At 32.2% G+C, this 26648-nt stretch overlaps 2 protein-coding genes and 2 long non-coding RNA genes across 6 annotated transcripts; 1 reads left to right on the top strand and 3 right to left on the bottom strand.

Annotated features, from left to right (window-relative positions):
* LOC125585194 lies at positions 1–861 on the bottom strand. Its single transcript, XR_007322120.1, has 3 exons — positions 350–861; positions 209–276; positions 1–122 (listed from the first exon to the last, which is right to left on the bottom strand). It is a non-coding gene; the product is annotated as an uncharacterized LOC125585194 (long non-coding RNA).
* Positions 862–2834: 1973 nt separating this feature from the next.
* LOC106420911 lies at positions 2835–5304 on the top strand. 3 transcript variants are annotated; one of them, XR_007322119.1, is made up of 4 exons: positions 2835–3990; positions 4086–4163; positions 4394–4574; positions 5014–5304. It is a non-coding gene; the product is annotated as an uncharacterized LOC106420911 (long non-coding RNA). The 3 variants fall into 3 exon arrangements; XR_001284081.3 differs by having other exon boundaries at positions 2839–3439; positions 3569–3990; positions 4394–5304; XR_001284077.3 differs by having other exon boundaries at positions 2836–3990; positions 4394–5304.
* Positions 5305–7579: 2275 nt separating this feature from the next.
* Positions 7580–7951, bottom strand: LOC106420867 (bifunctional dTDP-4-dehydrorhamnose 3,5-epimerase/dTDP-4-dehydrorhamnose reductase-like). Its single transcript, XM_048755701.1, has one exon. The coding sequence runs from the start codon at positions 7949–7951 to the stop codon at positions 7580–7582; it is 372 nt and encodes a 123-aa protein (XP_048611658.1).
* A 9856-nt stretch (positions 7952–17807) lies between these two features.
* LOC111205032 (homeobox protein HD1) lies at positions 17808–22760 on the bottom strand. The gene is made up of 5 exons (XM_048753797.1): positions 21563–22760; positions 20574–20694; positions 18885–19084; positions 18609–18740; positions 17808–18147 (listed from the first exon to the last, which is right to left on the bottom strand). Exons 1-5 carry the CDS (start codon positions 21851–21853, stop codon positions 18007–18009), a joined length of 885 nt encoding a protein of 294 aa, XP_048609754.1. The 5' UTR covers positions 21854–22760; the 3' UTR covers positions 17808–18006.
* Positions 22761–26648: the final 3888 nt, after the last annotated feature.

Raw genomic sequence — 26648 nt, 5'->3', positions numbered from 1 at the left:
ACGGCAGCATCAACAAACACAAACCAACAATTATGACCGATGCCGTTGAAAACCATACTCAGGAGCATAGAATCTGGCAAGTGATAATCTAAAAGGAGACCCAATGTATTCTGACGATTAACCTAAATTAGGCCAAGAAAGAAAACCAGAACTTAGCTAAAAGACATTCATGGCTGAAGCAAGAGCAGTAATAAAACACTGATGTTACCTTAACCGCAGATATATCAATTTTTCCAAGTTGGGGAAAACACTGATGATGCTCCTTGCATAGTTTCACTATATGGTGAAACCAGAATCATCAGATCCATCGAATGGAGTATGTAGAGATTGAAGTGAAATACACTTTTACCTTTGAAATCGGAAATGGTTTCACGGTCGTGAAGGAGAACCAGGAGATGAGTGTCTAGGCTGGTCTCTACGTACACGCAGTTAGTCTCCCGCGTGTGAGATTCAGCCATTGCCGAGGTTTGATTTGGCTGGGGAAGAAGATGAACAGGTTGAATGTCGTTTAGACTAAGAAGTCGCTTGGTTACTCTCGAAGTCAGACATTTATATAATGGGTAATTAATCTCCATTAAATATATTTTTAACGTGTTCCAAAAAAAAAAATTTCAACATTTTTTTTTGGTACTCTTAATTACGTAAAAAAAGAAGGTAATAAATTATTCAACCATCTCTATGCTATTACTAAATGGAGAACAATAGAAAATGATTTTGTTTTATCATGTTCAACTTCTTTTAAAATATTTACTAGTTGACTTTCCCGTGTTCATGCACAGATTATAGATATTTATAAAGTAAATATATTATAATAATTGATTGATATTTACATTTAATTTTAATTTACTTTAAAATTTGTATGTATAACTTAAATTAATAATTTTATATTATATTAATTAGACATATGATTTTAGATATGCTATATCTAGTCGGTTTTGTTATTTTTATAATCGATTTAGTTATCATTTGGATATATTGATTTTCATCTATTTCTCTAAATTCAACTACAATATTTTTTATTTTAAATAAATTAAAATTTTGATTAATTTTCTTATTTGTATTTATGTTTGTTGTTGTCTTAGATATGTAAATATATTTTAGTAAGATTATGTATAACTTAAGATTATTGTGCTTAGAATGAAGTGAAAAATAAACTAAGTTCCAAATTACATATATTAATATAATGATAATATTCTAAAAGTCTCATGCATATGTATAAATGAGTATTGAAACTAGTATTGATTGCTGTCCACGGAAGCAGGAACGAGTATTGATTGGACTCTCTTGAATGATATGCAGTGACAGACAGAGAAGAAAACAGTAGAGTGGTCGAGGAAGGTCTTCGAATAGATGGAGTAACTGTTGATTCATACCTTAACAGATGCAGTAAGAAGACGGTATGCATCACCAAAAGAGTTTGCAGGTCAGCGAGAATCTTCCGCAGATTCTTCGCTTTCATCGCAATCATCTTCATCTTCTACCTTGAGTCCTGAAGTAATCAGCAAATGGCTTTCGAAGATATGAGGTATTGCAACTGTTGATCTACTTCATGCTCAAACACGCGATGGAGATATTACTGTCGGAGTCTAGTGTTGTTACTTCATACTATTTTGGTTGGACAACAAGCTCTGTTGCAATCTCCCTGACGTGCCTTGGCCTCACAGTGCTACCAATCAACATTCTTGTCGGGAGTTACATCAGTAACATGTTCGAAGACAGGTACATCTTCGAACCCTTACCTCAAACTGAAACTCTAGATCATATGCTTCTTGGTGATTGATATGCATTCATCTCTAACTGCAGGCAAATAATCCTTTTGACATCTGAGATCATAGTCTTTATCGGGATTCTCTTCAGTTTTAACATGTTTGTTCCACACACCGTACCACATACTTAATCTCTGGTCTAGTAATTTTCGTCGCTGCTGAAATACTCGAAGGTATACAAGTAAACAAACCTCTGTCTAAATGTGTTTTCTTGAAGAAGCAACTGTTTCTAATGGCTTTTGTTTTGTCTATAAGTGTGAATCTTTTGTTGTTATCGCGGGTAATGTCATCGAGGCTATCAAAAGGAACATACAACAGAGGATTGCTGTCCACGGAAGCAGGAACGTTGGCTAGGGTTGTGGCGGATGCAACCATAACATTGGGAGGATACTTGGGAAGAAACCATCTGTTGAATGCAACTCTTCTACCATCTTAAGCCCTTTATCAAAAAAAAAAAAAAACAAAAAAAAGAACTATTCTACCATCATTTGTTATCTGTTGTTGCTACTTGTACTTATAACTTTCTCTACTGATATGTTTTAAGAGATTTTGCTACCAATTTTACAAAATAGAATAAAGAGACTGTGTTTGATCATCTCTTTGTTTGATTATTTGTTGTCACCAAGGTTCCTAATTCCAATGGTCGCATATGTGCTTGCATGTATCCATGGTAGGAACTAAACATAGTTGATATTTTTAATCAAAAATATTCCAACTTTGGATTTAGAATTTAATGATTATTAATTGTTTAAAGTTTAGTATTTAAGTGGTGGGTTTAATTTTATAAACTTTTATAAATAATCTTTAAGCTTTTATAAATAATATTTAAACATTTATAAATTATTTAGGATGATTAGTCTAATTTTTTTTCATCACAAATTTAAGTTATTTATAAAAAAAGTTATCATTTAAAAGTAAATTTGAAATATGGTATCAAAAGTTATAGGAAAATTAGAACTTTTCTTTATTAAATTGCAATAATTTAAAAGATATAAAATGGAATGATATTTTCTTACTAATTTGAATTTTATTCTAAAAATTATCAAGTAAATTTTTCGTCCATAACCTATTTAATAGTGAAAAGACAATAAATAAAAAATCAAACAAATAATAAAAGTGAGATATGCTCAAAGGAAAGTGTGCGTACGTCGGATGGAAAAATAAGCCAATGATTTCTACTGGCACGTGACTACCGCTTTTGTTGACTGACGAGAAAATGGGCTTTTTCGTTTGGTTTTAATAATAATTAACCATGGTCCATATGAAGCCCACCTGTCCAACCCTAATCTTCTTCGACGAAGACGGCGAGGTCTGGCTCTTCCATTCCCTGCAATCTCTGTTTCTTATCTGTATTTATCACAAAGTCTGGATCATTAACTTCTGTTCTTCAATCCTTTCTTAGTGGTTTTGTTCCACCTCCCCCTTCTCCTATTTAAATCCTTCCCTCAAATGTTACGTCAAACCAAAATCTACCTCCTTGAGAGAAGATCAGGCTATGGCAATGAAACCTGCGAAATCCACCGGAAAGTTCCCCCACCCTCAAATTTAATGACGTCTCACCAGGTCAGCCGAATCGGAACTCCGATTAATCGAATTTCTGGGAGTTGAGAAACACAGAAAAATGTTGGATTCTTATTGGCTTGGAACTGCTCCTCATCTTTGAACAAAAAAAGGTATAGCCATTATTCTTAATTTTATGATTACACTCACTGTCAGGATGCTCGATATATTATATCAGCTACTACTGTATAGAGTTAGTTAAGTCAAATCGGTAAATCTGTTACACATGTATGTCATATCAGGCCAATAGACCATAAGCAAGAAGTACCACATGATGGTGCTATGTGTGACCTCCTATGGTCGGATCCTAAAGATACTGTTGACGATTAGGGGTTGAGATCTATGTGTGCTAGATTCTTTTTTGGCAGCTGTGTTTTCATGTCTTTTAACCACACACAACAACATAGATCAAGCCCACAACATAGACTACACCAGAACAAGTTAATATCAGATTTTACTGTGCCTTTCTTTGAAGCATCCTATTTAGTTGCTGCGCACTTCTTACTTTTCTTGTGGATATCTGTCTAGATTTTTTTTTTAAACTCTGTACCGCAAGAAAAAAATGTTGTTGTTACAACTTACAACCCATGGAAGCATGAGACCGTTCATATGAAGAGAAGATTGTTTGACAAAGGATTGGTTGTAAATTCTGATGGAGAATAAGGTATGTACTATGTATCAGTCTATATGAAGATGCTTCATTATCTGGCTTCGCCTGTTTTGAGTTCATGATTTTTTTTGGTTCGTATTAATAAGCAGTAAATGGTGTTTCCTCTGCCGCAGTTGGTCTTCATTGTATTGGACCTGTTGATAAATCACACAACCTTTTTGACCCAGGTATGATATGTGGTTCTCATGTTAGTTTCATTGTTTGCATTAAAGTTCAGCATCAAGTCCCTTAAGATTCCAGAGCTTTTTATTGAAGTTCCTGATAGAGAAAATAAAGGCTAACTAACGGCGCCTGATTGAATCTCTTTACATGTCCTTTCTAGATGATTTGGTTATGCAATATACATGAAGTGTTATTTAATGACATTAGTCATGATATTGAACAATTTTGGTTTCAGAGTACGGTGATGGCGGCTGTCACTTCCTTACTCAGTGATGGAATACACATTGGGGTTTTAGTCCGAGGGAAGAAGGCTAGAGATGAGAACAAGTCAACAACTCTCTATCACAGAGTGGTCGTTCGTGTAGAGAAAATCCAGGCAACCTAGGCTTCACCTTGGAGCTTGGTCCTGGAAAACTGTATGTACCTCTTTTAAGCTCTTATCATTTCTAATCCAACTGATTCCACAAGGAGAATTGGAGTGTTACAAGCTTTGTAAGAAATTTCATTTATTATTGCTGTTAGGAAATACAAGCAAACATAGTAAAATTTTTTCAATATTTTTGTTATCAAGTATGTTATTAATTTGTTTGAGGATTGAAAAACTTCTAAGTTTAGCTTATTGAATTATTATATAAGCTGTTTTTTTTTACGTTTGTATTTTTTATAAATTTTTATTTGTTTGGCAGTATATATAAAGAAGGATCGAATATTTTAGACCGGTTTAGCGATTTGTTCTCTAATTTGACATCAGTTTCTATGAGATAGAATAAAAACTTAGACAGAGGCAGAGAGGAGAAAATATGTTTGTAATGTGTTTGGTAATTTCTGATTTATCTGGTTGTTTGGTTGTTTCAGAAGAGAGTACACGAGAAAAAGGAAACATGAAGTTTTGTTAGGACGGTTGCTCAAAAAAAAAGGAAGTTTTGTTAGGACTTAGGACTACTGAAATCATAAATTATTTATAAGTCAAAACATATTATTACTCGGGAGTTGAAATCTTTGGGTTTTATTTGCTCTTCCCATGACTGTGTTTTGTAGTTTACGATTTCTCCGTTTCTGAATTATTGGGTTTAAAGCTTTTACGAACGGATTCATATTTAAGTAGAAGATGCATCATGTAAGGTTTAATTCGATTGTTTCTTAATTCTTCTAAACACTGAGATCTGAGTTTATGATGCATTGTGCAATTAATTAGGATAAAAATCATCGTCATTTTGTTAAAATTAATGTGTGAGATCGAGCTTAATGAGAAACATCAAATAAAATAATCCAATTTTTATGGGATTAAGTAGGTTGATAACCAAAATAAACAATATACTAAATAAATATTCCAATCAACAATTTTGAAGCTAACCTTACCCATTTTCCATATTTCTGAATAAACACAATTTCAGATTAAAAGGCAATTGTGCTAAACCAGTTGAGTAATAAAAATATTGCTAACAGCTTTTATCCTATAAATAATTATAAATTATATTTTGAAGATAAACATAAAAAAAATTATAAGGAATGGGCATTATGGAAATCACGAAATGACTTTCTTTTTAATAAAAGGAATGTACAACCACAAGATCTTTTATCAAAGAGCTCACTTGGTTTACAGGGATGGATTCAAGCGCAAGGCTATGAAGGGGGTCAGGCTCAACATAATCAAGTTAGAATTATAAGGAACTTTTCAACTCATTGGGAACCTCCTCCTCAACGTTGGTACAAACTCAATTTTGATAGCAGTTTTCGGGTATCCTCTCATTGTGTTGGTATAGGCTGGATCCTTCGGGACTATGAAGGTAAATATATTGCAGTAGGTACATCGCAGGTTCATAATGTTCATTCTGCTTTCCAAGCAGAAGCAGCGGCTTTCCTTCTTTCCCTTCAGTTTGTATGGAGTAGTGGTTGGAGACAGGTTTGGTTTGAGAATGATTGTAAAGGTTTGGTCGACATAATTAATCAGGGACTTGACAGTGTGGAACTGGGGAATTTACTATCGAAAATTAGGCATTGGATGAGCAAACTTCCACTGTGTTCTATTGATTCCATTCATCGTGAGAAGAATCAAGCCGCAGATGCCTTGGCTAAGAAGTCTTATGATTATCATGATTATTCTAGATTTAATGTACCTCCTGAATGGTTAGTTAAGTATTTTCATTTCTCTTTTACAGCTTAATTAATAAAATCTTTTTAGTCGAAAAAAAGAAAAAAATTTTGAATGCAAAAATTATATTTTTAAAACTAAAGTCTTATAACTTTGAAATAAACGCACAACCTGACAAAAATTCTGTTTCAAAGATTTTTGTGGCATGCAAAATTAGATGCTATACTCTTTACATGTTATAGTCTTTAGTGAAATATACTATATATGTATATATATATATATATATATATATAAATATGTAATCTGATTAACTTTATAAAAAAATTATTTCATTAACAATAAAGATTTTATAAGGAAACATATTAGGTTTGAATTGATAAATCTTTAACATTAAAAAGGAAAATAAGGACCAAAACATAAAAAGAATAATAAAATTTACAAAATTATGTATATTCAGAAAACAAATCATTTATTAAAAATATTATTAAAAATATATCATCAAATACTAATCAGTAAAAATAATTATTCATCTTTTGTCATACACATCCATGCAAATATGCAAATCATGAGTAACAATTTGAACTAATATGATAATATCTAAAAAATAGTAATGCAAAATTTCAAGTTACCATTATCTGTTTATTATTAAGTGCAATATAAAGACAAATAATTCAAAATATCAAAAAGATAAAGCGAAAAAATGTATTGTACACTATTCGCGCGTAGCGCGGACAAATGATCTAGTAATAACTAATGGTTGATTAGTAATGATTGTTTTTTTTTAACGTCTGATTAATTATGCTATTACAATGATGAGAAATATTACATAGACGATTCTACAGCCGACAATTCTACCATCATATGAGAATGTACGTCTGACTGCATCGCTCCGAGCCGCCATATGAGATCCATGTTCGATGATACGTCATTGCACCATGTTGAAGACATTTTGTAACCCTTTTTCTCTATATTCTACATAATTTGCGTTTTTTGGGATTTGAACCCCAGACCTCATAGTGTAGAAACATTAATGAACCTTTAGTCGAGCCACTGCACTAAGAGGGCTTCCACTTAGTAATGATTGGTTAACAAAGCTTAAATAAATTACTTAAGACTGAAAGAGAATGGAAAACGCAAATGACACATTTTTATTTGTATAAAAAGTATTGTTTCAACAATACAACACCGGGAAGAAGAAAACAAAAATTACAAAACACAATAATTTTTAGCCCGTAAACCCAAAAATACAATTTTTTAAAATTTCCTTTTGCTTTGCGTTTTTTTTAAGAGTTTAGGACCGTTACCTTAACAAATAACACTCTCAGGATTTTAAACTTTAACTTCGGTCTTCTTGTTCGGCTCAAACACGAACTTGATCAGAGATTCTTGGATAGACAACATCTTAGGGAACTCAGTCTTTAACTTAGCCGCATCAAGGTCGTTGTTACTCCTCGGAGCCACAATCACTTTAGCTTGTTCCTCATTGTACTCTCTGTACATCTCCAAGATCTCGTTGGGGCTCACCACATCCGGGTTTGTGAAATTGTAGATCCCGATCAAGTTCCTCTTTGCTATCTCAATCGATAATGGAAGGAGCTCGTCAAGGATGGTCACTCGAGTTTGGGATGTCAACAACTTTCTCATACCTAACAATCTTGGCGATGAAGTTTCTTGGGTTGATTGATCAGAAGAGATGGGCATTCGCCCTCACTGTGCACATGTTTCATAGTTCTTGAGCAGCTCTTCCACCTATTAATAGAGTTCCAAGATCAAATCAAGATTCCATCAATCAATAAACGTAGCTATTATGATGATAGTTCGGAGCAGATGAAACATTTTGAGAGCTAATTCAAGATCTAAGATCAAAGCAATCAATCGAATTAGATCTTTGTTAGACAAAATTCTTGAATATTTGGATCAGATAGTAAATAAATAAAGAATCGGGTTAAATCTGAAGTAATTCCATAAATAAAGGGATTTACAATATGAATAACAAATTCTCACGAATCCGAAACATTGAACTATAACAATTATATTTCTTCTTATAACAATTTGGGGCATAACTGAACGTTTTAAAACCTAATCAATCCCGCGAAGTGGAACTTAATTAGCTAAAATAAGAAACATATCTAATCTCCAGTTTTTTTTAAACAAAGTGATCCGAAATAAAACTGAAGAAACTCTCACGAATCTGGAACATTGAACTATAACACCTATTTTGACCCAAAAAGAACTAGAGCCTCAACATTTCATATGTATAACAATTTGGGACCTAACTTAACATCTTAAAACCTAATCAATCACTAATTTAAACTTAAAGAGCTAAAACAAAGAAATGGATACAATGTGAAGATTGACTTAAAATAAGGGATCGAAAATGATATTACAAGAAACTCTCACGGATCTGGAACATTGAACTATAACACCTACATTTCATCTTCATAACAATTTGGAGCTTAAAGAACATTTTAAAACCTAATCAATCCCACAAATTCGAACTTATTGAGCAAAAATAAAGAGATGGATCAAATTTGGAGAGTTTCATAGTGAAGGGATCGAAAATGTTAGGACAAAACTCTTACCATTCCTTTGGTTTTAGGAGTATCCTCCTCCTTGAATCCAATACCCGACCCGAGAGGATGACTCATATCGTATTCGAATATGCAACCAGTGGTATAGTTGATCAGAACGAGTCCCTTCTCCCTGCAAATGTCGGCCAGAGTTAAAGTTCCAACATTTTATTATACAATTATGGGCAGCATCAAAAATATCACAAAAAAATATTTTTTGATGAAATATCAAATTCATTGATCTATCAAAAGAATGTTATTAACAAATATGTGGCTATTCTATAATGTTGAATAAAATTTGCACGTTAAGGTATAAACTGGAACCAACTTCTAAGTATCCCTTGATATTTATGATCTGGCTTGTACTTAGAGTGAAATAATTCTATTTCTCACTGCCTTCTCAATGAGTCTACGCATATGATCCATGGACACTCTGCTTTGCTGATGGCGCCTTGCAGTCCTCTCTCTCCAGATGTGATAAACTGTAGTCTTCAACAGAAGTTTAACCAAAATGGTGTCTACTTCCGACGGGCTCATTTTCTGAAGACGATGCACTGTCCATTGCCAGTCCGGGTTGATGCTGTTCTCAACTAATCTCCGAGCAAGGCTCTCCCACACCGTGTCGGAATAAGGACAAGCAAAGAAAAATGATCCCTTGTCTCACCCTTTTCCCCACACAGCTCACAGCCCTGAACCATTGCCCATTACCTCATAGCCGGTAGATAATATGTTCTTTATGGCCAGCCAGAGCCGTGCGAGCACAGATTGTATACATAAGCGATAAACAAAATTGATGCCCTCATTCAGAAGAAAATATCTTAGAAATATCATTGTTACAAAAAAAACTAGAAACAAAAATAATATTTTTTAACATTTTCTCATCATTTCTTCTCTACAAACTCATTGACTAGACTTTAAAAATCAATATTTCTTAAAAAATTATTTTTAATAGATAAGATAGTCAAATCACTTAATTTTTTTTGTGACATATTCGAATGACTATAAATTTTTTTATCAGTTTCAGACTTTCAGTTTTGAAAAACTCTTTTCGACAAATATACCAAAACTGCATTTTTCTAGCAACATTTAAGATTATGATAACTATTCCAATTTAACAAACCATATAAAACTATTCAATAAAATAAAAGTAAATAAAAATTAACTGGAAAGAAGGAGAATATTAACTTAATTATAATGATTTGTGAAAAAGTGAGACGAAAAGCTTTGTCAATAAATAAGATTCAATTTCTGGAAGTGATCGTAGTAGAATAAGATGTTAAGTCGACAATCAGATTGCCCCATAATTTTTACTAAGACAAACAAATTTCACAAAAGATTGTTAATTAAACTAGTAATGGACTAATAAACTTGTTTTTAATTATGGCCCAAGTTTGACTTTATAGTAATCTTAAACTTAAGCCTAAATATATTTTTATTAGTTATGATTACTAATTAATTAAATACATGTTATTAAGTGCTATTTTTGTAAGTGATGCCCTAAGCCAATGTTTCTCTTGGCATAAAGGAAGCACGGCTCTGTGGCCAGCCAAGTGAAAAAATAGAAACGCGGAACTCCTTGTGTGAACCAGATTACTCGACTCCACTCCAGTGTATTCCGCTTGGATCACACTTGGTCCCACGTACAAAAAATATCAAATTCTTAATAGGATACAAATTATAATATATAGACTAACTAACCCTTGTCTTGTTCTCTGCTTTTTTATTATAAATTACCCGTCGTTTCACGATTTCATCTTCCACGCTTGCACAACTCTTAAAATATTATCTATCAAAGTTACTTTGGAGCTTCTGATTTTGAGTCATATATATTAGGGTGGTAATGACCAAAAAAAATCGTCAGGGTGTTGTTCTACATTTTGTAAATATGAAGGTGTTATACATATATATCAAATCTTGAGGTAATGGAAATTTTTTACCTTAAGTTATTATTTTTCGTGGTTGAATGGTTTTGTAATAGGTTATTTGTTTTGTCCTTGACTTAGGACAGAGATCTGTGAAGGAGGTTGGATGTGAAATTTCACTCCATGAGAAGTTCAAATATTTAATCCACTATAAAATCGATTTTTTTTTTGAAAAAGGGTTTTATCCTAAAGATTTTAAAACCGATTTTTATGATTTAAAATTATTATTAAACAGGAATTGTCATAGTTGTTATGTTTTTTTTAATTATATGATAAAATTCTCAGAAGTTACATAGTTAAATTGTGTTAGGATAATTTACTCTTAGTCACTCAAAAAGTAATCAAAATATATAACAGGAAATACTAATGAACTCTAAACTATTAAAAGTAATATATTAAATCTGACAAAAAAAATCGTTTGATTTTGTTTATAGAACAAAGCCTAAACTTGGCAATATAATCCGTCTTGTCAACAACCGTGTCATCTAAGTAACTATTTGAAGAAGTATATATACTTTCTATTTACTTAATATAATAACATATGCGTGGATAACAATACTACATATAAAGATTTCACGTTATATGGTGCCAGAGCCGGCCCTTGGTAGAAGCAAAGGAAGCACATGCTTCCAGCCGATTTATAATAAGATAAATATCGGCCAGATTTAATAGAAAATGTTTGTAGCGTAGTGGCTCATTTCTTAGGTAATAGGTTACATACTACCAGGCAACCCAGGTTCAAACCCATGTTATGAAATAATTTTTTTTTTGTGTTTATAAAAACGTGGCCAATTTTTTTTTTCAGCTTCAAGTCTTTAAAATGTCAAAACCGTAAGTTGTAATTTTTCTATATTAATCGTAAGTGATTTGATACTGAATAAGGTTTGAAATGGAATAAGGTTTGAACTGGATTTTTTAAGGATCCTAATTCAAATCATGTACTATTTAAGATATCAATCCATTTCTAAGAGTTTTGATGCAAAGAGAATTCAGGTTCATACTTAAGCTAAATGCAATTAATATGATGAGGTGATTCAATCAAGCTAACAAGGTTCTATCACAAGGATAAAGGAAGAATCATAGGCATAGGATTTCGATTTCAGATGACTAAGATTTAATCTAAAATGACAAGGTTTCAATCAACACATTTCCCTAAGTCTAGATAGCAATTCTAAGCAGCAATTCTAAGCAAGTTCTTTTCCAAGACAAAAGTTCATTTACTCTCATTGATCAAACATCAAATTCTTTTGGTTTGTGTCAATCAAGCAATCATTAAGAACAAATCATTCAACTTCCTAAACTCCCCTAACATCAAATCCCTTTGGTAGGGTAAGTTAAGAGCATGTTGAGTTGGCTCGGACATTTCATCGAACACCTTCCGGGCAATGAAATGTCTAGAGTTCTAATCTAAAATGGCCAACTCCAGATTAGCATTAAGATCACTCAATCAAGCAAGGAAACATATTAATCTATTCTAAAACATTCTAGATCATCACTTAATCATCCTAATCATCCTAGCCCATGAATCCAAAGACGACTACTCACTTATTATCATGGTAGACACTAAATCATTAGTTGATCTAAGTCTAAACATGATTAATGATCAAAGCAATCAAGTAAACACAAGAGAAATTGATCAAGATTAGATATTTCACCCAAATGTGGCTTTTTTATTTTATAGATAATAAGATAAGTCCTAATTTTAGGTTTAAAGAGTATTTATAGGACTTCTAAAAACCTAGTGGGCTCAGTCAATAAATCTGAGAAGGCCCAACAAAACATAAAAACTCGAGTAAGTGGTAAAAGGCGAGCGGGTTGCTCAAGTCGCTCCAGCAGGTCGCTCTATCTCGCAGCGGCTTCCAGACCCCGCTCCACGAGGTCGCTCTGGATGTCGTCTGTTACACCAAGGAATGCCGAGCGGATTCGTCATCCCACTCCGGATGGTCGCTCTGGATTGCAGCGGGTTGGTTACCCCGCAACGGAGGGTCGCTCCAGCTCCTTGCTCCGTGTCTTCAAAGAATGGCGAGCGGGTTCTCCTACCCGCTCCGGCTGGCCGCTCCGTGTTGTTCTGTGTAGAGCGGGTGCTCTAGGTCGCTGCGAGAGCCCGCTCTGATACTCAACTCGTCCAGTGATCATAATTCACCCCCTTTTTGGACCACAATGTCTCCAAACTCCTCCAAAAACTCCATAGCACACTCCAACCCCTAATAAAGACTCATGTATGCAAAATGCAACCTAAAGATGACTAAATCCTAGTCTATATGATCAAAATGTACAAGGATGAATGGCTAAAATCATGCAAATTCATAAGATATCAAGGTTTAACCAATTACCATATTAAGCATTTGAAACATGTGACATATCAAGCATTTGAAACATGTGACATATCAAGCATATAATATTTTTAGCGTACAAAATCTTAAACATTATACACTTTATTGAAAATATATCTCGTTTAGTTAGTTAGTTGGTATAACATTCTTAATCAACAATTAATTAGTATACTGTATAATATGAGTGTCAGATTGAAGATACACACACACATATATATATACTGTATACAGTTGGAATAGTACATCACTACAAGAAAACACATGCTTAACAAGGAAATTTAACGAGGAAAAACAATCCTCGTAAATTTACGTCGATTTTACGAGAAACTTACGTGGAAAACTAATGTCATCGTTATTTCCTCGTAAAGTAACGACAAAAGCGTTTCATCGTAAAGTGGATGTAATTTGACGAGTATTTTACGAGGAAATACTATTTCCCCGTAAATACGACTTAAACTTCGCGTGTTATTTACGAGGAAATAGTTTACGTGTATTTAGCGAGGAAATTTTGAATCCACCAACTTTGTAGGTGTTACACGTTTTTTTTTGCCACCTAATTAATTTTCGTCGTAAATTCATAGGAAAATTACAACTACCAGATTCAAAATTTCCTATAAATATGGATGTTTGAACATCATTTTAAACACACCAACAACAAAAAACGTGAAAGAAAAAAAAATGGCTGGCTCCGGGACTATCTACGAGTTGCGGAAGTGGATGTATATGCATAGAGATGCTAACGGGAGAGTGACGAAAGAATACCTTGCGGGCCTGGAGACATTTATGCATCAAGTAGATTCAACACCGCTCGCCCAAGAAAGTGGTAAGATGTTCTGTCCTTGTCGGAAATGCAACAATTCGAAACTGGCAAACCGTGAAAATGTTTGGAAGCATTTAATAAATAGAGGTTTCACGCCAAATTACTATATCTGGTTTCAACATGGAGAAGGTTTTAATTATGATCAGAACAAAGCTAGTAGTAGTAATAGCAATTTTCAGGAATAAGAACCGGTTGATCATCATTTGCATAATGAACATAGTTACCATCAGGAGGAGATGGTAGATTATGATAGGGTTCATGATATGGTAGCTGATGCATTCGTAGCTCATGATGAAGATGAAGAACCTAATATAGATGCAAAAAGGTTTTACGAAATGTTAAACGCGGCGAATCAACCACTTTACTGTGGTTGTAGAGAAGGTCTCTCTAAATTGTCGTTAGCTGCTAGAATGATGAATATTAAAACTGATCACAATCTACCTGAAAGTTGCATGAACGAATGGGCGGACTTGTTTAAAGAGTATTTGCCGGAAGACAATGTGTCTGCTGATTCTTATTATGAGATTCAAAAACTGGTTTATAGTCTTGGGTTGCCTTCGGAGATGATAGATGTTTGCATCGACAACTGCATGATCTATTGGGGAGATGATGAGAAGCTAGAAAAATGTCGATTCTGCAAGAAGCCACGATTCAAGCCGCAAGGACGGAGACGTAATAGGGTACCGTACCAAAGGATGTGGTACCTACCAATTACAGACAGATTGAAAAGATTGTACCAAAGGATGTGCTTTTATATATAAAATGATTGGAACTTCTTTTTCCGCCGTGGTGATAAAAGCATCTTCGATGTAAGTCGATGTAAAATTCTATTTTTTTCTCCAAAATAGAGTAAAGGAGAATATAAAATAAAAATGCTCTAAGCCAATTCCATTTCTCATTCCATAGTGGAATAATGAACAAACAAGCAAATAATAGATTACTTAAATATGTAGTGAAATATAAAGTTGGGTTGAATTATTTTTTACTCCATACTTTTTTTGCTCCATTTTAAAATAAAAATGGAATGGAGTTGAAGATACCATAAGTGATGTGACTAAATGTCTTTGCTCACATCCAAATCTCACTCTCGAGTCAGAGATGTACTTTTTTACTTAATTTTTTTTTACTTTTTATTGTTCTTTATTTTTATTTTATTTTTCTTTTTTAAAGGATGAATAATTATTACATTACAAAATATGATCATATTTTTTACTTTGATTATGTATACTTTTATTTTGTCGAAGTCTCCTTGGATTGATGAGTAACTTTGTTTTTTCTCTAAGATTAGTGAAAGGGTTGTCCCCAAAAAATTTACTTCTGAGCATCTTTTTTTTTTGTTAAAGATTTCTCAGCATCATTTATTTAGTAAATTATATGAAAATTTGAAATATTGAGTTGCACAAAAAAGATAGAAAAATATAAACTTAAATTGACTGAGTAGTTTCTCTTTATCTTGCAGATACCCTCTCTGTCGTTGTTTTGCCTCTCAAGCTTCAGTTTTTACCGGAGGTTGGGAGAGGATCATTCTCCTTTTTCTGTTTCTTTTCATCCCACTGCTTTAAAAGGTGACCCTTTCCTCTATCTGGCGACTTCAGCATTTTAGGTCTAAGGCGGTGATTTGATGTTTTGGTGGTTTCCGATGGTGCGGTGGTCCAAACTTCACGTTTCCGATTTGTGGGGGCGGATCTGAGTGTGTTCCCCCAAGTCTTCCTCGTTTCTCTCTCTGCAGATCCACGGTGGTTCGAGCAGATCCAGTATGGCGTTAAGGTGGTGGTGTTTTGTCAGGGAAGAGGCACTATGTAGGGTTCATGTTGGCTTCAGATTGAAACCACCGGGGATTCTCTCAGCTTGCACCTGCTATGGGGACGGCGGCGTAGCTCCGGTTAGGGTTCTTTGGTGGTGATGGAGGCAAGCTGGTTGGGCTGGGTGGGGGGGGGGGGGGAGTGCGGTTTAGACATATCCTCTCGTCGGCTCCAAACCGGCGAAACCGGTCAATTTAGCAAGCTTGTCTCGTCCATGTGCTTTCTCTTCTTTTTTCCCGTGTTCTCCGAACCGGCGCTCTCTGTCCTTCGTTTTGTGGTTGTTGTGGTCTCGCTTCGCCCAATCTCTCTGGTTCTTAGCTCTTTGGCGGAAGTTTCTCCTCCGTCCGGTTTGGCTCTTGGGATGTCCTACGGCATTGGGTTTAGCCAACATGGCTCTTCGGCTTCGGCGGGCTTGGGTAGCCGTTTTCTATTTCGTCCCATAGTCATTTGGGTTTCTAGAGTTTCTCTAGTCTGGACTGACGGGATTGTGTTTAGATTTAGTTTTGGTTTACTCTTTTTTTGTTTTTGTTACCGGCTGTATTTGTTAAAAAAACTCAAAAAAAATTAATATGTAAACTTTTAAAAAGAAATGACCACCCCATGCAAGCCAAAAATTTATGCTATTACTGTTATTGTGTTACTGTTCACAGACAAACTTCCACAATGGTTCATATATATATTTTTTCGGATCAACTTTTGAGCTTTTCTAAAAACATCCTTATTTTTAAGGTTTGGTGAACTTCAAATTTGAGATTTGAGGGTGTTCTTCACTTAGGAAAATCTTAAATCTGACTTTAAAATAATTTTTATTTACACTACAGTTCTAAAATTAATCAAAATTACAAAACCTTTATAACTAATAAAACATACATTAAAAAGTATTACAAAAATTGTTAACGCTATATTATAATAAATAAAGGTTAAAAATATAAACTAAATCATCAATTATAAATGAAATATCAAATTACTCAAATATAACTACTTTTGTCATGTTCTAATACATGATCAATTAAAGAACTTTAAATAATATATTACCTTATTTCTTGATATTTTTATATGTAAAGTATTTATGAATATAAAATTATAAGGACAAATGATAAATATAAAAGTTAATCTAATCATTTGAAAGACATATATTGTAAGGATTTACAAAAATATTAAACCTTATAAGAGTTTGAACAGCGGAATCTCAAATATAAGCCTTTTTTTATATATGTTTGTAAATTTTTATGTTTGTAAATTTTTATCAAGTCATGAAAATATTTCCAAATGATATTCAGGTTACCAAAATAATATTTTTGAATACACAATAGAAAATAAAAATTAAACAATTTACAATACATGAAAATGCCATAAATTAATATCAGATAATTACTAATTTTTCTAAATTTTATCCTAAATATTACACAATTAGATAAGATAGTATGAAACTATAAATTGTAAAAATCATATACAATACAATATATGACTCTATTTTAAAATAATAATATACATTTTGTATTTTTAATGATGATTTTGGAACATTTATTCTAAATTATATTTATTAGTGAAAATTATATATTATTATCAATTAACCACTATATTTTCAAAACAAATTAAATTAAATGATTTGTGTTATATAATAATTTTATATAAAAATATTTTAACTACCTATTTTGCTAGGTTTCTGGTTCTTATTTAATAGACTTGATATGTGTTTGCTTGTTTTAAAAATATAATCTAAACATTCTTTTTAATGAATAATTCTGAATGAATAATTCTGAATGAATAAATAAAAACTTTTATTATATTATTTTAAATATTTTTTATAAATGAATTAAATTGTATGTTAATAAAATCTTATATTCTTAACATTATTAATTTCCAAATTTTGTTATTGTTTTTTTTTTTTTAATTGTTATTGTAGTAACAACAACAAGAATAATGATTAGATATAGTTATTAGTTATGACCAAATAACATGAACTGCATATATCATGCATGATAAAGAAATATACTTAGTATGAAAACGTATATACTAATTAGCAAGGAGGGATTAGTGTTTGTGCTTTGACTTCAAGGAAGTGACGGAGCGAGAGTTGTGATGAACCGCAGTAAAAAGTAAAAGAAAATGGATCACAATCTAGTAACAACAAGTAAATCATTCAAAGCAGAAACCATTTAGTAGTTGCGATGTAAAATAAGTTAAAGTGAGTATATGATATTGATAATCACACCTCGTTATTACCAAATACATGAACAGCATTCGCAATGTAACTAGTTCGTATATGAAACTATAGTGGTAACTATATACTAATTAGTAAGAAGAGATTAGTGTTTGCGCTTGGACTTCAAGGAAGTGAGGGAATGAGAGTTGTTGTGCCAGTTCCTCTTGCGTTGATTAATGAACCAATTGTTGATTTGCTTCAACTGTAATCCTGTCTCCTCCACCAATTTTGCCTTGTCGTCTTCCTGTCCAAATCACATGATCTTTTACATTATACTATAATTTGTTGTCACTTACTTCGTAGTTCTCAATCTGAATAGTTCCCATAATGTTCAGACCGGCTCTAACGGTCATTATGGTAGATCCAATTATATACTTACTAATACATTTCAAATTGTATGTAAATAAGTATGTATCGTATGTTGGCTATAAAAAGAAAGAAAAAACAGCATGCGTTGCTATTGAGTGAATTTCCAAATTGAGCCAAATTGCTTCTTTGCGTTTACATTTCCATTTGCTGTTTCATGTTATAATAATTAGAATATTATTACATAAAACGTAAACGTAAATGCAAAGGCAAGCGAATAATTGGACCCAGATATGGTGTTTTAAAAAAACTTACCACAGTAATCACTAGACAAAGCTAAATTATTAGCCAAATATGTATGTTGGTTCGTATAAATATAAGAAGATGTATAGTACTCACAGTAGGGTAAGGCCATTTGCAATGTTGTTGCCACCAATTTTTCAAGACAGTGGTTGTGTCTCCAGGCAATTTCCCAGCCCTTCTTTTCCTCATTATCTCTTCTCTTACATCTTCAATTCTCGATTTAAAACCCTTAAATAAATAAATAAATACAGTAAGTTTTACCAAAAAAAAAAAAAATACAGTAAGTTCAAGTTTAACAAGAAGAACAAAAATAAATAAAATAGATAAGACAAACATACTGTTGTTGTGAGTCTTAAGATATACATAGCTTACCTGTTTAAGTTCGAGTTTAAGTTCTTGTCTGACTCTTTCCATAAGAGATCTTTCAGATTCAGTCGGAAGCAATGGACCAAATCCCGTCATATCGTGTCCGCCGCTAAAACCAACGCCGGAAGTATCCGATGAGAAATCCATGTGGAGATCTTCCTCGTCCTCGGACATTGTCGCACCGGACGCTTCTCCTAATGTAGCTCCTACGGGAATATATAGATAATAAGTTTAAACGAAATGTTAAACAGTCCAACTACTAGATTTACATTGATTTGGATGGACTAAGCCCAAAGCACTTTCATATAAAATCATCACTTTCATGTTAAACACATGTACAAGTATGTGTATATCTGAATTTTGATAATTTGGATCATTGGATGTTTGCGCACGTTGAAATATTTAGTTGTCATGACAAAAATTAAAAATTTAAAAACCCACGGCTACACATGTAGACTAGCTACGTGGAAATGTGTCATACTGTTCCAAAAATTGCGTTCCAACACACGTACTCTTTAGTGCATTTTTATGATCTAAAGCCTAAAGGAAAAAGTGGTTAAAGATTCTAATTCCTTTGATCTATCCCGAAGAATTTGTTGTCTCTGGAAACATTTACATCTTTCGAATAATCATATAAAGTTAAGCACGAAGTAACCATATCCATATCTTATATTTAATTTGAAAGCTATATCATATACTATATATAATTGTGAAATCTATATATTATTCATTGTTTGTACGGGATTCAGTCGACTAGGTTGAAAGAATTCGAAACAGGATGACCAAAGACGTTTTATTAGACCGATTAAATGGGTTACAAGGGTGACAGGAGATCAAGGAAACAAGCCGGAGCTCGAGGAGCAAACCGGAAGAGATACATAGCGATTAGGAGTGAAGAGAGACTAAAAACCCTATATCTAGCCGCTCAGTGTATGTGTGTAAAATGTCGATCCCTTTTTTTCTGTTCCCTTCTCTTCCTTTATAGGCTTTCTCTCCTTGATCTTCTCTGGGCTTTAATTCGGGGAGACAGAGTATACGGACCTGAGTGAAGTTCCTCCGAGCCGGGTGCTTTTGGTCGGGTTTGCCAACAGCTAAAAGCACTCTAGGGCCAAGCTGACGACTCTACTCGCCGAGCCGAATAAATTAGGCCAGCTTGATGAGCTAAGTCCTGTTATTCGATGGGCCTTGTGGAGGGATGTAATCCATCTCCTACGTTCATGATCATCACCGAGCGCAGAAATTTAATTGTATATTAGTTTTATGTTTACTGGCTTTTCGTTTCTGGTATGATCAACAAGATCCTTTTGATACCTAACTCAATTATTTGTATTAAAATAACCTGTTTTCCACAGAAGATTATTTTTCCGATCGATTCCACAGATGATTAATTTCATGAGTTATTATTGTATTTCGAACCCTTGCGTTTTATAATTGTATATAATATTATTTATTATTGTGTAGGGATATATGGTTTCTAATATTATTAGTCATATATCTAAGAGATTTACAATAAGCATATGATATTCAAAAGTCTTATTCTTAGTATCCAGCTGATCCCCTCATAAATAAATAAATAAGTTTCAAAAAGGCTAAACTGATCAAAGAATTTCTTGAAATTTTTGTTTTTGCTAAATAATTTATTGAAATTTCTTGAAATTTTACATGAATAAATAGAAAATGTAGGAGAAAAAAAACCTGCGAGAGAATGGAGGTTATTCTCAATTTCACGGCAAGCCATCACAGCTTCGACGGCATGAACCCTCACGTGTTGTTGAAGCTGTTCTTTGAAGCTACACAACACCATTACATACTGTGCCTGTTTCCAATTTTTATTATTATTTGTACCAACATATATATACATTAATATATTTTTTATTTTTTTAAACACCATACATTAATATAAATAGTCAAAGCATTTACGTTTAATAAACATTTCCGTGTATATATGTATACATACATATAAAATTATAAATACGTGCATCTGGTGTGGTGTGTTTTAAGCTCTTAAATCATTGTAGTCCTGTTCAATGTCAATAAATATAAATTTAAATATGTGTAATAAGCGCAAATTATTTCCAAAACTGTAGTTGAAATATCAATTCCACTTTAATGCAGTAGAAGTAACCGGCTTCAATCAACATGAATAATCGAAATTTTAATAGATGATTTAAATTTAATTATAAAGTTGACAGTTTCAATTGAATAACTCTGATTTTAGCACATAAACATGAGACCACTTAAAGCTAAATCTACACGATATGCATGTATGTGTGTATAATAGATGTGAAAATTTGTCAAGATACACAAATTTCATGGAACATGAGTTTTATAACTCCATTCATAGTTGAAAACATGAATCGTTTAAGAAAACACACACAAGAATGATTAGTACTTATAGTTTTATAACCCCACTCATATTTAGTCCACTAGCAAATCATTAAGAAAGTTTATGACGACATAGATTTTCCATGTAAATTAACAAAGTTTATATCTTGAATTCACAAAAACTTATGTTAGAGTAACCACTAAATCAGTGAAAAATAATTTCTGTTGAAACATATATTCCAAACAAGAATAATTTAAAAAATCATTCATTCTTGCTCCATTTTAAAGAAATCCTTTAAACAAACACAAGTAATCAAACTGAAGTCTAATTTCTACAACAATTAGTCTAATCAGCGTACCAAGAAATTGTCGAGCTCTTGACGATCGTGATGCGAGAATCCAATGGCTATGGAAGCATAAGAACGGAGAAGACGATGAGAGTGAGAAAGCTGAGCTTCAATGATCGGAAGCTGATCGATAGGAGTTGCCACTCTCAGACATGCCACGTGTGCGGCCAATAATTGCTCGTACATGGGATGTGACGCTATCTCACCTTTCATTTGTCTATTCTGCTCCGCCGCCACGGCTGCTTCTCCGTCTCCTCCTCCGCCTACTGTGGGTCCGATCATACCTAACATTGCTTCTTCCATATTCTTGATCGAAGACACAGAGCAAGACACGGTTTTGTCTTGAGAACCCTACTTCTTGAACCCGTTTTGTCTGTACGATTAGCTCATAGACATAGAAAGAGGGAGAGAGATCGGAAGAAATCAACTTATATAAAAGCTATCCTGGTTTATTTCCCCTTTATATGTTACTTTTTCACCTTTTTATAAATATGTATTATTTATTTATTTAGAATTATTGTACAAATTGAAACAATGTTTCGGGTATCCGGAAAACATTGTTTTGAGTTTTGATAAAAGGCTGGGCTGAGCAGACCTAATTCTGTATCAAATTTTTATTTTTACTTTTCTCAACAGATTTATATTACTTAAAACAGTTTAAAATACAAAATCTACATAGATAATACCATATAAATATAGTTGAGCATTCTGTACTAATATATATGAATTTAAAGTAAAAATTGGTGAGATTTATGAGATAGTACTGATTTTTCGAATTACTATAAATGTGTTAAGAGTGGAGATTATTCTATACATTGGTGTATATACTAATTTTACTTTAATCAATTTTATTAATAAATTTATTATTGGTACATAGAGTCAAAGTTATAGTATTGCTATTCCTTTGTGTCAAATTGATATCTATACTATTAAAACATAATCTTTCTTAGAATTATGCCCCTGATTTTTTCAATTAATTACAAAAATTGCTATTACTTTTTTGAAAATTTAAATGGTTTTCGGCCACATTAATTGCCCCAGTCAGAAACAAGTATCTAAAAACCAATTTACAAGCTCATTTCGGCAGTTAAAAAAGCTGAAATTTTTAAGCTCATTTCGACTTTATTAAAAACTCAATCAGATTATAATCATTTTTACGTATACTTCAAAGATCTATACTAAAATCGATTTATAACATATATGCTATTTACATTGTATTGCCACTTTAGCCATGCCAAAATCTGAATATATTTTTTTATTATTTCTTTTCGTTTCTTTTTTTTTGGTAAGACCGTCGAAGAAGTTGGATTACTTGTAGGTGGGTTTCACGAATTTATAGACCGAAGCTCATTTAAATACTTGATTTTTATTGAAAAAAAATTAGAAAACATATTTTAAAACAGTAAAACATAAAAATGGATTCAAATTTTTGTTTGTATTTCTTTTAATCACCTTTTAAAATATGCTACAAAAAGGATATTTGGGATTTAATAGTTTACAATAAACTAAAAATATTAATACAAGGAACTCTTTTTAAAAAACAACTCTTCGGAATTACTTTATATGACTATAAAACATCAACACTATTAAAAAAGTAGTTATTAAATAACACAAATATTACAGTTAACAAATATTTAACTTTCAAAGAAACAAATCTCGTGCTTTTAAAATGCGAGTCATTATATATATTATTATATTTATATCTCAATACATATCATCCTAAATATATAAAACAACTACTACACATATAACAAAAAAAACAATTATAAAAATATGAATGTTATAAATATAATATGTTATAAAATAATATATTTAAGAAATAGATAATTCCGCGCTTTGAAAGCGCGGGTCAAAATCTAGTTATACTAATAAACACAATAATAAAGTTAGAAATAAAATAAGAAATTATAAGCTATGTAACTTTAATTGTTTATTTCTAATTATTAAGAAAATAGTAAGATTATAATTTCTTATCTAATCTAAACGATACCTCCAGATGATCAGAATTCTGTATTACCTCTAGTTGGAAGCAAGCCTAAACTTAAATAGAGAAAACCGTGAAGAGTGCAAGAAAAAATCAAGATCAGTGAAAAGAAAAGAGTAACCATTTTAGCATGCAATTCAAGTATCTGACTATTGCCTCAATTCAATTTTTTAAATTTGTTTAAAAATTAGAATCCCTGATTTTTCTAAATGTGTAGGAACTGGGAAAAAGTTCTGCAAATGAATTTTCTTAATTCAGAACTGAGTTATTCAGATAATTTTTGTAAAAGAAAATTAGACTATCTGAGTTTTACTGTTTTAGATGTTATATGACTAAGAAATGGTGCAATAAATCTGTATCACATAAGTCATAATTCATAAGTGACCATATAAGTTTTGGATGAGTATATTATATATATATATATAACTGTATTTATTCCATTGAATCTCTTATATATTAATTGAGAAATATTACAACATTGTTTTGTAACCACGTGCCACCATGAGAATGAAATTCAGAATTTTTAGAGAAATATGTTGGTTCATCTTAACTTATATTATACTTTTTACTAAACTAACTATTAAATTGATAAATAGTATACAAAAGAATAATTTCGCACTTTCCTTAAATAAAAGCTACAGAATTGCCTAATATGATTAACGTATATATGAAAATTAATGATTATGAATAAAAAGTATTTGATTATAATTTTTCTATCTTAGCTCTTTTTTGTTTAATTTTATATTTTTAAATGATATTAAACAACCACATTAACCATATAATTAAAAAATTTAAATTTTTTTTATATGTTATGTTTTGAATTTTTAAAATGACTATAAATTACTAAAAACTTTAAATGTCTCACACTAAAATATTGTGATCAATGGTTTAATTTTTTTTTTTGTAATAACAAGATACAAATGATCATAAATCGTATGAATATGAAGTCTCATTTACTAGACATTCATTTTATATATTAATATAGTTTAAAATTAAACTATATAACATAGAAAAATATTTAAATATGATAATTTCTAAATTTGTAGTGAAAAAGTATTGAGACCTTAATATTTTAATTTTGAAATTTGTTCAGAAAATCGCACATTAGAAATTTTGTTTTTATCATATGAGTATGAATTCTCAATAATAAATATTTATATTAAAATATACTATATATCTATGTCCATGTCACTGAAATTTTGTTATATACCATATAAAATAAATAAAATGATTGTTTTGATTTATTTACTAAAAATGTATCGTAAATATACAAAATGTATGGTTTTGATTTATATCTTTACTCTAATTTAATTATATACATAATACGTAAATGAATACAAATAAATAATAATAAAAAAATTGTTTTTATATATAACATTTACCTTGCGCCGATTTTAACCTAGTAGTACTATTAATTTGGTGTTGTTAGTGCAGTGGGTGTAAGAAGATTAGGTGTGTCTACCGGTCCCGTCGTTAAAGGTAGAAGATATTTTCTTTATCTCATCATTTTTATAATTTCCAACTAATTTTTATGTTGTTGTTGTTGTTAAATCACTGTTATTTCTCAAATCATTGTCGAGGTAAGAAAAAAGCATGTACTTTCATTAGAGAGGAGATATACTTTCGTTTTACGTTTTATACATATAAAATAGAGAAAAAGACAAAAATAACACTAAATTAAGTTTTTGTTCCCAAACTAGCACTCAAGATCAAAAGTCACAAAAATAGCACTTAATGTTTTATCAAAAGTCACAAACTTAGGGTTTAGAGTTAAAGGGTGAGGTTTAGAATTTAGGGTTTAGAGGTTAGGGTTTAGAGTGTAGGGTTTAGGGTTTAGGGTTTAGGGTTTAGAGTTTAGGGTTTAGGGTTTAGGGTTTTGGGTTTACGGTTTAGGGTTTAGAGTTTAGGGTTTAGAGTTTAGAGTTTAGAGTTTAGGGTTTAGAGTTGAGAAATGAGGTTTTGGGGATAAGATTTAAAATTTTGAAAAATAAAAAAATTAAAATTTTCAAAGGATAAACTTAAAGGTGCTATTTTGGTTATTTTAGTTTTTGAGTGCTATTTTTGTGATATAAACTTAAAAAAGTGCTATTTTGAAGATTTGCCTAATAAAATATTAGATTCTCAAGTATAGTTGTATAAATCACGTTATCAACGAGTACTTTCCTCATCATAACTTTACGCGAAGGAGAATATCGTGGAACCAAACATGATAGCAGTTTTTCTAGTTTCGTTTTACCAAGTCTTATTGGGATAACTATAATGTTTTATGTAATATTTCCATATCTAATAATGTCCTAATGACAATAGGAATGGAAAGATATCCTTTCGATATCACTTATAAAAAATCTATAGGTTGTATATAAACAGATCTTTAGGTCAAGGATTAGTAACACATAAATGATTATCAATTATAGAACTTCTCATGCTATCAGAGCCACGAAACTAAAACTCGATTTCTCTTGATTTTTCCTGAACGATCTTTTTTTATCACGACTCTACGACCTTTAATCAAACTGATTCTCTCGACCTTCGACCTCGACATACTCGATCATGGCAGAAACTCTTGCAACAACCCGACGAACGATCTCTCCATATGATCTATCGACTAATGATAATCTTGGAACTATTATCTCTCAGCATTTGCTCAACGGACGAAACTACGATGAATGGGCACAAAACTTAAGTGTTGCTTTAAGCGCACGGAAGAAGTTTGCTTTCATTGATGGCTGATATCTTGCATATTCACATTGCTTTATCCATTTATTCATGTGCATTTTCATCATATAGATTAGGATTTAGCCATGTATAGGTTGCATTTTGCATACATATGTCTCTATTAGGTATTGGAGTACCACATGGAGTTCCTGAAGACATTTGGGTACATTTGGAACTCAAGGGAGGTGATTAGAGTGATCTTTGGACGAGCACTGCCTGGAGCGACTTCCCGGAGCGACTACATGAAGTCGCTGTGACACATATCTCGGAGCGACCTCTTCAGAGCGACACAGCCAGGTCGCTCGCGAGGAGACGACCCGGGAACGACGTCTTCAGAGCGACACAGCCAGGTCGCTCGCGAAGAAACGACCCAGGAGCGACCTCTCGCAGCGACGTGCC

This window comes from Brassica napus, chromosome C4, assembly GCF_020379485.1.
Source record: "Brassica napus cultivar Da-Ae chromosome C4, Da-Ae, whole genome shotgun sequence".
NCBI classification, from domain to species: domain Eukaryota; kingdom Viridiplantae; phylum Streptophyta; class Magnoliopsida; order Brassicales; family Brassicaceae; genus Brassica; species Brassica napus.
This window is presented reverse-complemented; position numbering and strand designations above follow the sequence as displayed.

Bases quoted from the DNA above. Each gene is read 5' to 3' on its own strand.
- LOC106420867 (XM_048755701.1), bottom strand. From the start codon at position 7,951: ATGCCCATCTCTTCTGATCAATCAACCCAAGAAACTTCATCGCCAAGA.
- LOC111205032 (XM_048753797.1), bottom strand. From the start codon at position 21,853: ATGGAAGAAGCAATGTTAGGTATGATCGGACCCACAGTAGGCGGAGGA. The intron at 20,695-21,562 runs GTACGCTGATTA...AATTGGAAACAG, and splicing joins AAGAGCTCGACAATTTCTTG to GCACAGTATGTAATGGTGTT. The intron at 19,085-20,573 runs GTTTTTTTTCTC...ATATTCCCGTAG, and splicing joins TAACCTCCATTCTCTCGCAG to GAGCTACATTAGGAGAAGCG.